Source organism: Rhinatrema bivittatum, chromosome 6 (assembly GCF_901001135.1).
Source record: "Rhinatrema bivittatum chromosome 6, aRhiBiv1.1, whole genome shotgun sequence".
NCBI classification, from domain to species: Eukaryota; Metazoa; Chordata; class Amphibia; order Gymnophiona; family Rhinatrematidae; genus Rhinatrema; species Rhinatrema bivittatum.
The window spans coordinates 38,619,306-38,631,984 of record NC_042620.1 but is presented as its reverse complement, the minus strand read 5'-3'; the positions used below and the strand labels follow the sequence as shown (position 1 = coordinate 38,631,984).

Here is a 12,679-nt window from a genome sequence, read left to right as displayed (position 1 = left end):
GCTCCCCATCCGTTCAGGCTGGCATATGTAGTGAGCAGGGTCCAGGTTGGGGAGGACATTCTTGACCCCCGGCTCATGTGGCCGGGCTGCAACCACCACCGTAGCCGATTCTGCACTCTGGCTGGTAGAGATAGGTGTACGGTGTAGTTCTGTAATCGTGGGCTCCACCGAGATAGGAGGGCGCGTTGTATTGGTCTCATATGAGCCCGCGCCCATGGTACCACCTCCAGCGTGGATGCCATGAGGCCGAGGACCTGTAGGTAATCCCAAGCAGTGGGCCGGATGGCGCTCAGCAGGGCCTGCAGACGATTCCGGAGTTTGGATCTCCTCTTGGAGGTCAGGCTGACCTTGTCTTCCTGGGTGTCGAATTGCACTCCTAGGTATTCCAGCGACTGGGAAGGCTGTAGGGAACTCTTGTTTGTGTTGACTACCCAGCCTAGGCTTTCCAGAGGAGATATCACTCTGTTGGTTGCCCGTGGCTCTCCTCCAGTGACTTTGCCCTGATCAGCCAATCGTCCATATAGGGATGGACGAGAATTCCTTCCTTCCTGAGTGCCGCCACCACTACTACTATGACCTTGGTAAAGATCCGCGGCGCGGTGGCTAACCTGAAGGGTAAAGCTCGGAACTAGAAGTGTTGGTTCAGGACTTTGAAGCGTAAGTAGTGCTGGTGATCCCGATGGATTGGGATATGCAAGTAGGCTTCCGACAGATCTAGGGATGTGAGAAACTCCCCTGGCTGTACTGAATTTTTGACAGACCGCAAAGTTTCCATGCGAAAGCTGGGGACCCGTAGGTGTCTGTTGACTGACTTGAGGTCCAGGACGGGCCTGGAAGTGCCCTCCCTTCTTGGGCACTATGAAATAAATAGAATAATGCCCAGAATTTATCTCCTCTGCAGGCACTGGGATTATGGCTTTTAGGGACAGGAGCCTCCGCAAGGTAACTTCTAGTGCCGTCCTCTTGAGGGGTGAACAAGGAGATTCCACAAACTTGTCCGGCGGGAGCCGAAGGAAGTCCAGGTAATACCCTTCTCGGATGATGTCGAGGACCCACTGGTCCGAGGTGATCTCGACCCACCTGCGGTAGAAGAGGGTTAGCCTGCCCCCTATGACTGCTACCCCCGGATGGGTCGGCTGATTGTCATTGCGGGGTACGGCCGGGACCCGAACCCGGGCTGGTTCCCCTCTTGTTGTGCTTAGTCCGAAAGGACTGGTTCCTGGCCTGCGGACGAGGTGCTTGGTAGTGAGTCCTGTAAGGGTTGAAGCGCTGAGAGTTTCTACCTCTGGATGGTCTAGGAAAAGGGCGCTGGCTCCTCCTTGACCTGTCTTCTGGTAGACGGGGCAATGGAGAGGCGCCCCATTTATTGGCCAGTTTCTCGAGGTCGCTGCCAAACAGGAGGGATCCCTTAAAGGGCATTCTCGTGAGACGTGTCTTGGAGGAGGAGTCGGCCGACCAATTACGTAGCCAGAGCTGTCTCCTGGCTGCCACTGAGGATGACACTCCCTTGGCTGCCGTACGGACTAGGTCGGAGGCTGCGTCAGTAAGGAACGAGAGAGCTGATTCCATCTTTTCTCCTGGGGTGTTGTTCCTAGCCTGTGATAAACAGGAACGCGTCACCACGGTGCAGCAGGTCGCAATTCGTAGGGACATGGCTCCCACCTCAAAGGCTTGTTTCAGGATGGCGTCCATGCGCCGGTCATGTGTATCCTTGAGGGCCGTCCCCCCTTCCACCGGAATGGTGGTGCGCTTCACAATTGCGCTAACTATGGTGTCTACCTGGGGGCACGCCAGCAGCTCCTTGGTTGCCGGGTCTAAGGGGTACATGCCAGCCAAGGCCCGACCCCCTTTGAATGAGGCCTCCGGCGCATTCCATTCCAGATCGATTAGCTGTTGTGCTGCTTGTAGGAGGGGAAAATGGTGAGTCGTTTGGCGCAGGCCCTCTAACAGGGGGTTCATTCGAGGTTCCCCTGGGGTGTCATGGCCCGGGAGAGCCAGTTCCGACAGGCATTGAGCGATCAGGCCTGGGAGATCCTCTTTCAGAAAGAAGCGCCTCATGGTCCGATATGGTTCAATCCCCGGGGGAAGTTCTCCCTCCTCGGGGGGTTCGTCGTCTTCCTCAGGGCAATCTGAATCCCCATAAGTGGGGGTTCCGGGCGGCGAGTGGCTGTACCTAGGCCTTGAGGGTCCAGGGGCCGGGTCATCCAGTACGTATGGACCCGTTCGGGGAGCAGCCTGCATTGTGACAAAGGCATGAATCCCCTTGAATAATTCCACCCAGGAGAGCGAAGCAGGATCTGGCCTTAGGGGCACCAGGTCTCTCGGGTTCCCTGGCTGCTCACTGCTGCCTGCTAGGTCCAGGGTGTTCCCTGAAGAACCGGCAAGTACACTGGGCTGCGACCAGCCCTGGCCTGGAACTCCCAGGGCCTCTTCACATTGGGCACATAGGAAGTCTGCTTCCTCGCTCTGTGTGGCTCTGAGGTTGCATGCAGAGCAGAGGCTTATGCCTGATTCTGGAGGTGCCGGCTCCGCTGACGCATGGGCTCTCATATGCTCCATCTCGTCTGTTAACTCAGCTGGAGTCTGCGCTTTGTAATATGCGCGAAAGATGTGTGCCTACCAATATGCGCTTATCCACGTGCGCCTGTCCACGTGCGCTTATCAACGTGCGCCTATCCACTGGCGCCTATCAACGTTCGCCTATGAACGTGCGCCTATCAACGTGCGCCTATGAATGTGCGCCTATCCACTGGTGCCTATGAACGTGCACCTAAGGACGTGCGCCTATCAGCGGGCGCTTATCAACGGGCGCCTATCAACGGGCGCCTATCAACGGGCGCTTAGCAACGGAGCGGCCTCGGAGGGAACGGGGGTAGGCTGCGCGGCTCGGCGCGCGCCGGCTATACAGAATCGATAGCCTTGCGTGCACCGATCCAGGATTTTAGCGGATACGCGCGTATCTACTAAAATCCCGCGTACTTTTGCTGGCGCCTGATGCGCCAGCAAAAGTACGCCAAATCGCGCGGTTTGAAAATCTACCCCATATAGCGCAGCTCACTGCTTTAACGGCAGGGGTGAATGCAGATAAGAGGATTTACATTCAGACAACTACCAACAAGGACTAAATTGCACAGGCTGGGTAAACAAGCGTGGGAGTAGCTTGCTTATTGCGGCGGTTACTACCCCTAATCAATTAGGCTTGATACTTCACTTTTATGCAGCTCCAGCACTGCTCTCTACATCAATGGCAGGGATGGAAGGAAATTAGAGCCAAAAAAGTTATCCATAAGGGCCCTGAACTCAGCGGTCAAAGTAACAGATAAGTATAAGAAAAATAACTTTGAAAGCTTGCTGGGCAGACTGGATGGGCCATTTGGTCTTCATCTGCCGTCTTTTCTATGTAGATGTTTTTCCACATGTCTTGCCTTGTGACAAAAAATTCATCTGATGGAAACAAGACAGAAATGCTGCGGGTGTGTTGTGAACTGCTATGGTTGTCCAGTGAACTGAAAAATCACCTTGAAAGCTCTAGAAGAGAATGTCCGGCTCAGTGTTATCAGAATGTCATCATCAAGATGTATGATATGTGAACTGCTTGTCCTCAAAGAAATATGTGCACTATTTTATCCTTCCCTCAGCAATCCATAAAAATAACAGATGCAAAGTATGTGGGCACTTATAAGCACAGGCACATTACACTAACGTATTTCCAAAGAGAAAGTACTAGAGTAGCCTCTCTCTTTAAAAATTTCCAACAAAGTATTAGATAAAAGTACATACTTTCTTTGCAACTATACAGAATATACAAAAATTGCCCCTTTACAACAAAGTTAATTTCTGAAAATTTTTCAAACGGTTCCCTAGGAATAGCCATATTCAGAAAAGGTCACAAAATTACCTCTCTTACACTGGATTTGACAGGTCCACATTGACTGTTTATGTATACACAAGCCGTTAAGCCCGTTAAAACGGGCTACATTACATTTAACACAGCACCCTTCTACACTTTTTCTCCCTCACTCCCCCCTTCCCCTCGTTCCACTCCTCCCCTTCCCTCCACCCAGTCTTACTCACCCTCTGTCTCCACTGCCTCCTTCCCTCACTCTCACCTCCCTCCCCTTCCCTCAATCACTCCCACCTCTCTCCCCTTCCCTCAGTCACTCCCCACCCTCTCTCAATCCCATCCCCTCTCCCTCAGCCCTCCTCCACTCCCTTTTTCTCTGCTCCACAACTTCTTACCCTTCCACTTACTCACATCCCTGTCTCTCACCTCTCCCTCATTCTCCCTCTCCCCTCACTCTTCCCCTTCCACTTACTCACATCCCTGTCTCTCACCTCTCCCTCATTCTCCCTCTCCCCTCACTCTTCCCCACCCCCTACCTCCCTACCTCCCTCCCACACACTCACCCACTCCTCCCTCCCTCTCACTCAGTCCCTCCCCCTCCCTCTCACTCAGTCCCTCCCTCCCTCCCCCACCCTCAGTCCCTCCCTCCCACTCAGTCCCTCCCTCTCACTCAGTCCCTCCCTCCCACTCAGTCCCCTCCCTCTCTCTCTCCTCCCTCGCTACTGGCCGACGCTGCCACCACCACAACCCGACGCCGCCGCTGCCACCCGCCGCTGCTGCCACCCGATGCCGCCGCCACTCGACGCCGCCATGTTGGGTTTTTTTTTTCTGAGACCGATGTCCTTGCCCGCACATGCACAGTAGAGCTGCTCTCTACTGGACATTTGCGGCACGTCGGTCAACCTTCGTTTATTAGGTAGGATTTTTATATTCCACTATCTCCAATACATTGCTCAGATTACAAAATATTCACATGCATAAATAAAAAAAAATGAACATATGAGTATTATGAAAACAAACAAATTAAAACATAAAAACATTGTAGAACCAGACAACAGCCTGCGATGTTGTCATGTACAAGACTTGCCAAACTAGCTGTTTATTAAACAGCTCCCCTAAGGTTTCTCAAGAATATCAAAACTGATAAGGAGTAGTTTTCAAAACCATTTACACATGTAAATTGGCTTTTTGAAAATCCTCCGGGGAACTGTATGCATGGAAGTGATTTCATGTGTACTTTTAGGTGTACTTGGGGATGGAGTTAGGGCAGGGAAACTATATACATGCATTTTTGATTTTCAAAAGTAGGCACAAATGTATGTGTACACATATATGCCTACTTCTAATGTGACGTAAATATGTGCATCTATGCCTTGCAGGGTTAAGCGGGCACATGCTAATTTTCAAAGCAGACTTACACTTTGAAAATTAGGGCTGAAATCCAAATGTAATTTCTACAAGCAGACTTCAGCCCTACACAGGCTGTTATAAAATTACCCACATAGGGGTAGATCTTAAAAAAATACGCGATCGCGTACTTTTGTTTGCGCACCAGCGAACAAAAGTATGCTGGATTTTATAAGATACGCTCGTAGCCGCGCGTATCTTATAAAATCCGGGGTCGGCGCGCGCAAGGGGGTGCACAATTGTGCAACCTGTGCGCGCTGAGCCCAGCGTGCGCTGCCTGTTCCCTCCGAGGCCGCTCCGATTTCGGAGGCGTAACTTTGCGCACGCCGGCCGGCAGCCCCGCTCCGTGTTCCGGTCCCGGGGGCTGGTCCGGAGGCCTCGACCATGCCCCTGGGCCGGCGCCACGCCCCTGGGCCCGCCCCCAAACGCCGCGTTGTTTCGGGAACGCCCCCGACATGCCCCCGACACGCCCCTTTTCCAAAGCCCCGGGACTTGCGTGCGCAGGCCTTTTAAAATCCACCCCATAATGTATAAGTCACTTTGTCTTTGTTTTGCAGCTTCCTCCTGCTCAAATGGAACCAGCCCCAGCTAAGGGATTTTTCTCTATTTCTAGTCCCTCCCCCCTACCATGTAGCCCAGCCATAGCAGAAGTAAGAAAGAGACTGCATTTCTCTCCAGAACGTGTTACTTGTGTATTCTTAAGTCTGCAACTAGATGTCACTGTTGAGCAATAGTTGGGACTCCCTCTCTGCTGGAGACTGTGATCACTGCTTCTGTAGCAACCAAAGGAAAAGGTACTGCATCTCAAAAGGAACCCAAGTCTGCCATACAGTAACATTTGTGAAGACAAATTAGATGACACATTTGTAAATGGATGTGTTAGCACACCCCTAAGTATTTTGTACCCGGAAGCCTGCAAGCAAATTTGCAAAATGAAATCCCTATGCTTTGCTGGCCCTGTCCATGCCTCACTCCTTTGTAGTGCAGTTAAAAGTGTAGTTTAAGGGAAGAGCTACTTTCATCAAATGGTTTTATCTAGGTAACTGCTTAGTTACCCATGTAAAATTGATTGAAAATTGCTACCTTAAAGACTATACTTGTGCTGCGAGTTTGTCAATGTGAAATTTTGGGGATAATGTATTTACTATTTTACCATTACCTTCAATGATCTTAGCTGGTCTGCCCACATCATAATTGTAGGAAGAAGGTGCTCAAATCCAGGTCCTTGACTGTTGTCTTTATTCCAATCTGATTTCTTTCTATACAATAACTGAGGAGCTCCTGGACCACTTACAATGGAGTTTATGTTTGTCAGCATCTTTTAACCCAAGCAGAAAAGTGTGACTTGTCAGGGTGTAAGGAAAGCACTTGGCAATTTAAACAATAACATCTGTTTCAGTACATTATCCTAACATCACAATCAACAGTTACCTTGTCAAGGTTTGAAGAGACTTCAGCTTGTTTAGTCCTCTTGGATGCAACGCTGACCAGATCATTTAAATCCTGAATATCTAGCTCTTTACAAACATTCTGCAGAGAAATGAATTTAAAAAGTAAATGCCTGGTAAAAATAGATGAAGAATACCTTAATGTGAGTTGAGGCTAACAGTTAATCCCACTAGTAGTGCAGCAAGTCATGCAATTTTCTACAGTAGTCTGAGGGAGCTAACTTATTTAGCTATTGTATTCTGTATATTGTCATTTGCAGCATATATCATCCAAGGAGAAAGCAGAATATCTGGCTATTTTTTGGTTAGTACATTAATCCCTTGTATAAGGGCTTTTAAATATATTATTAACAAGAGGTAGCATTAACTTACTATTTTGTTTGTAGAATTTATAATTTTACTAATGAGTCAATTTTCAAAGAGTTTAAGTGACTGAGAATTAAGCACTTAAACTGAACCCTTTAAAAACCAACTAGGGCTAAGTGCCTAATTTGGGGGCCTAGTTTTACTAAGAACTTCAATTAGAACCATAAAAGATGGATGGTTACAGGGGAATGAATTAGGGTGAGAAAAAAATGTTAAGTGCTTAGCACTGATTTTCAGCACTAGGCACCTAACTAATAGGGTCATTCATCAAAACGCGTTATGATGTTAACGCACACAATAACGCATGTTCTCTCACCTTAGCTTGAGTCCATCAGGCTAGGGTGAGAGAACATAGTACAAAATTTCATCTTTGGGAGACTTTCCTCACTCCAAATGATGTCAAATCTTCACCAAGGTTACTGTGCTGTTCATACGTCTCACTCTACATGCGAAACTGGCCCCTAAACCACCACCAGCACCTCACCTCGACCTATTAGATGGCCCTTCTAGAGAGATATAAATACTTCACTATGAGGGCCTTGTAGATAGTCTCTCTCTCTCTCTCCCCTCCCCCCCAGCGGAAGATGTGAAAAAAAATCACGTGATACTACTGATGCAAAGCGGTAAGTTACCGCATGGTGCGGTAATTCTAAAATTTCCTTAAACTCCACCCTTTTTCTTAACATGGGCGTTAGCAATGTGTTAATAACTCATTTTGATTACTCTAGGGGTAAGAACCTAAATCTAGGCAAATGAACTACATGCAGGTCCTAAATTTTAGGCACCTAAATTTGGTTGAATTTTCAGCTGTAAATTTAGAACCCTAGATATGATTGAAAATCTTCCTGAATTTAGGCACAGAACATTGTTTAAAAATTGAAGCCTAAAAGCAGAATACTGCTTTGGGGATAAAAGGACAACAAAGCACCCATGCCAGGAAGCCAACCCAATAATTTACTCAGAAAACAGGATTAAGGAGCAAGGCTGATGGCAGGGAAAAATTACTCCCTTGTGAGTTTTTCACTGGCATACTTTTCTCCAGGGCAGAAATTAGAATCTACCCTTTTTATATCCCATAATTCACACAAGTGTCATATGACCAAACCATTAATCAATGTAACAGATTAAACAAAATTAAGAGTCAACAAACAGGCTGCAATCCCCCTTTTAATGGATTAATCTAATACAACTGTGACTAGCTTTTCAGAGTTATCAGGTCAGTCAAGAAACAGCACAATTATGCTGGATTTAACGAGTATAGAATCAACTAGGTGTAGGCTGCCTGCATACCTCATTTCAGCTCAGTAAAGGGAGGGGAGGGAAAAGAAGGCTAGAGGTAACATAGTAAATGACAAAAGAAAAAAGACCCAAGAGGGCCATCCAATTGGCCCAGCAATCTTTTTTTTTTTTTTTAATTCTTATGGCTATTGCTGCTCCTGGCAGGTTACCATTTTCTTCACCTCCATCATTAGCCACTAGGAATAGTCTGCATTTATCCCATGCCCTTTTGAATTCCATTACCATTCTTATCCTCACTACCTCTTCTAGAAAGGTATTCCATGCATCCACCACCCTATCTGTGAAGAAATGCTTCCTGATATTTGTCCTGACTCAACTTCTTGATATTTGTCCTGACACCTTGTTCTACAATTTTCTTTCCATCGAAAAAGGTTTGGTTCCTGTGCATTAATACCTTTCAGGTATTTAAAAGTCAGTATCATATTATCTCTGTCTCTCCCTCTCCTTCAGTGTATATATATATTTAGGTCCTGAGATATGGTCTCCAGAACTGTACACAGTACTCCAGATGAGGCCTCACCAAAGCCTGTATAGAGGTTATGCCTCTCTCTATGCAGCCTAGATTCCCTTTGGCCTTCACCACCACCTTGTCACATTGCTTCACTGCCTTCACATTGTCAGACACTATCACCCTGAGGTCTCTCTCCCAGTCTGTGCACATCAGACTTTCACCCCTCATCACATACAGCTCCCTTGGATTTCTGCATCCCAAACGCATGACTCTGTACCTTTTGGCACTAAATCCTATCCATCAAAGCTTTGACCACACCTCAAGTTTTCTTAGATTGCTTTTCATTCTCTCTACTCTTTCATTATATGATCAAAGAGTGAAAGAGGTACTAAGGAAGGAGAAGGCCATTCAGAGAAGTTAAATGAATTCTTTACTATACTAAGAAAGATGTAAGGCAGACACCCATGTCTGAATTGATATTTAAAGATGATGATTTAGAGGAACTGAAACAAATCTCACTGAACCTGGAAGATGTAATAGGGCAAACTGGCAAACTAAAAAGTAGAAAATCACCTGAACCAGATGGTATACATCTCAGATTGCGAAAGAACTGAAAAACGAAATTGCAGATCTACTATTAGTAATCTATAAAATATCATTAAAATCAGCTACAAAACTTGAAGATTGGAGGGTGGTCAATATAACGCCAGTTTTTAAAAACTGTTTCCAGGTGTGATCCAGGAAACTACAGACCGGTGAGCCTAACTTCAGTGCCAGGAAAAATGGTTGAAACTAATAGAAATAACACAAATTACTTACAGTCATAGTGTTGTGTTTGTGGCATAATGTGGACTCTTGGTCGAAGTGACGATGACTTCTCCCACAGGGAGGGGCCCCGTGGGGAACCACAGCAATAGGCTAGACTCAGAAAGCAGACACTGATGATAGAAAGCTTTTATTATACTGCTGTAGGTAGATGATACTTGCTCAAGAAGTAGGTAGCACTGCAGTCCAGCGATATTCCAATAAGCTCGGACAGTCTCGGATGTAGATGGTCTCACCCGGATGTAGCAAAGGTTGGTAGTGTTCCACAGAACGGAATAAGCCAAACCTGAAGGGTGGAAATGGAGAGCTGGAGCGTAGAGGTACTCACAGAGGAAGCAGTGCAGATTTCCTCCTTGGTAGCAGGGTAAAGAAAGGGACCCGAGGTCCGTGGTGCAGGATAACCTGAGCTGGCAAGGCCCTCGAGGAGCGAGTACCTAGGAGTGCGGAGGAATCCTGTTGAGAGAGAAGATAAGACCCCCGAGGAGCGGTTGTCTTAAGTTAAGTAGCAGAGCCCCGAAGGTAGATAGAAGCGAGAGGCCCCTGAGGAGCGGGTGCCTAGAGCTTCTGCAGAAGCGAGATACCCCGGAGGATAGTGAGGAATCCAAGCGAGCAGCTTAGAAGCGGTCAGAGTAGCAGAACCGAAGTCCTTGCTAACTCATTGAATTGGAGTTGATCAGAGGCTTAAATACCCGGAGGTACTGACATCATGTGGTGGGGACGCCCCCGAGGTTCCCACCATGAAGTATTGATAAGTGTAGGTAACGTGCTCGCACATGCCTTAGGAGACCACAGGAAGAAGCATGGCGGACTGGGACGCCCATGCTGTGTTGGAGACGCAGAGGGTCTCAGCACTCGGCACCGGAGGCAACCAACTTTCCCATGGAGGAGGAGAAAGGTAGAAGAGAGGTGAGGCAGAGCGGTCGCAGCCGTCTGTGACCGACGGATGCAACACATAGGGCCGGATTTACGCGCGCAGGGCACTCGCGAGCCGGCACACCTATTTTGCATAGGCCGCCGGCGCGCGCGCAAGTCCCGGGGCTTCGTAAAAGGGGCGGGGGGGGGGCGTGTCCGGGGGCGTGCCCGGGGCCGAGGCCTCCGGACCAGCCCCCAGGTTGGGTGATGGCGTGCCAGCATCCTGCTGGCGCGCGCAGTTTTACACCTGCTTCCGGCAGGCGTAAATCTGCCAACAAAGGTGGGGGGGAGTGGGTTAGGTAGGGGAAGGGAGGGGAAGGGGAGGGGAGGCGGAAGAAAAGTTCCCTCTAAGGCCGCTCGATTTCGGAGCGGCCTTGGAGGGAACAGGTAGCTCGCGCTGGGCTCGGCACGCACAGGGGTGCATAAATGTGCACCGCCTTGCGCGCGCCAACCCCGGATTTTATAAGATACGCGCGTATCTTATAAAATCCAGCGTACTTTTTGTTCGCGCCTGGTACGCGAACAAAAGTACGTAACAAAAACGGAGCTCCTCACAATCACCAATCCCCCAGCTCGCTCGCTCCCTGCCTTAAGCAACACCAACCCTCCACCTGAAACATTCGCCTGCAATGTGAGAGATCTCGGCGTCTATCTTGACCAACATTGAAATTTCAAATCTCACATCCACAATACCATAAAAACAGGCTTCTTCAAATTGCACATCCTAAAGAAACTTAAACCCCTTCTATATACCCAAGACCTCCGCACAGTCCTACAGGCAACTATTATAACTAAACTGGACTATTGCAATTCTTTATTGCTGGGCCTCCCTCTCTCTACTATCAAACCCCTCCAACTTTTACAGAATGCCATGGCCAGATCCTAACAAACGCACGTAAATCGGATCACATTACCCCTAGCCTAAAAGACCTCCACTGGTTACCCATAACCTCACGCATAAAATACAAAACACTCACCATCCTCCACAATTTATTGTACAATCAAAATCACACTTGGTTCGAGAATGCACCTCTTTTCCGATCATCTGCCCGCCCCTCCAGATCCAACCTTGCTGGTACCCTAATAACTGCTCACCACACCTCAACCAGAGAAAGGGCTTTCTCTATTGCCGGCCCTTCCCTATGGAACACCCTGCCCACGGCCCTCCGTCTAGAACCTAACCTGTCTAAATTTAGAAAAGGGCTCAAAACCTGGCTCTTTACATTAGCTTACCCAGACGCTGACCAAACTTAGCTTGCACTCTAACCCCACAGCCCACCCTTTCCCCTCTCCTCCTTTCTGCCTCTCTTTCTCTCCCCCATTCTTCACCCCAAGCAAAGACTCCAAAATAGTGTTTCTCCCCCCTAAGCAATGACGCCTAAATTCTGTTATAAGTTTCCCCTCACCCTCCTTTAAGCCTACCCTACCATTTCCCCCCCCCCCCCCCCTCGTCACTGCCATCACCGGTCTGGTACCTACCAGCCCACCTGTACATAGTGTCCATTGTTAATTTATTTTCTTCAAATGTTCCTATCAAATTTCTCTCTTTCCCTATCCTTCCTACTGCTGTCCTCTCTCCTCTTTCATTGCTGCTCCCCCTTCCCCATCCCTGTTTATTGTATTTCACTCTCTTGTTATTTTTGTTACAATGTAAACCGGCATGATGTTCCGACGAATGTCGTTATATAAAAATCAATCAATAAATAAAATAAATAAATAATGCCTCTGTATCACTCAATGCTGATGAAGTCAGGTCAGTACACGGCCTCCCCACCCGGGGGACCCCAACGCCAGCCGCGTGCGCCGAGGCCCAAAGCCACAGAAGGAAACGCGGCGATAAAGAGGAAACAAACCCGCGAAACGCGACAAGGCCTGCCCTCAAATAGAAGCCAGCCAACCAGCTCCAGCCCGGCTGGGCTTTAAATTCCACACCCTGCTAAGCGTCGCGCGCCGAAGGAGCACTACAAAGGGGCCTGCCCCTTTGTGTGCCCCTTCGTGAGCACCTGAACAGCACCAGAACCACGATTCTCGAAGCGGCAGCCATTATACTCCATTATACCCCACCTGCGCCGCCATCCCTCAGCCCAGGTCGGCCTCCCTGCGCAGTCGGCGTCGGCCCCTGGAATC

At 48.7% G+C, this 12,679-nt stretch overlaps 1 protein-coding gene across 1 annotated transcript in view; it reads right to left on the bottom strand.

The window, feature by feature from the left end:
* Positions 1-12,679, bottom strand: part of CEP70 (centrosomal protein 70) — a 188,570-nt gene that overhangs the window by 38,903 nt on the left and 136,988 nt on the right. The window contains exons 13-14 of the mRNA XM_029605309.1: positions 6,683-6,781; positions 6,411-6,569 (exon numbers count right to left, since the gene is read on the bottom strand). Coding sequence (XP_029461169.1) covers positions 6,411-6,569; positions 6,683-6,781 — 258 coding nt within the window. The remainder of the gene's footprint in view (positions 1-6,410; positions 6,570-6,682; positions 6,782-12,679) is intronic.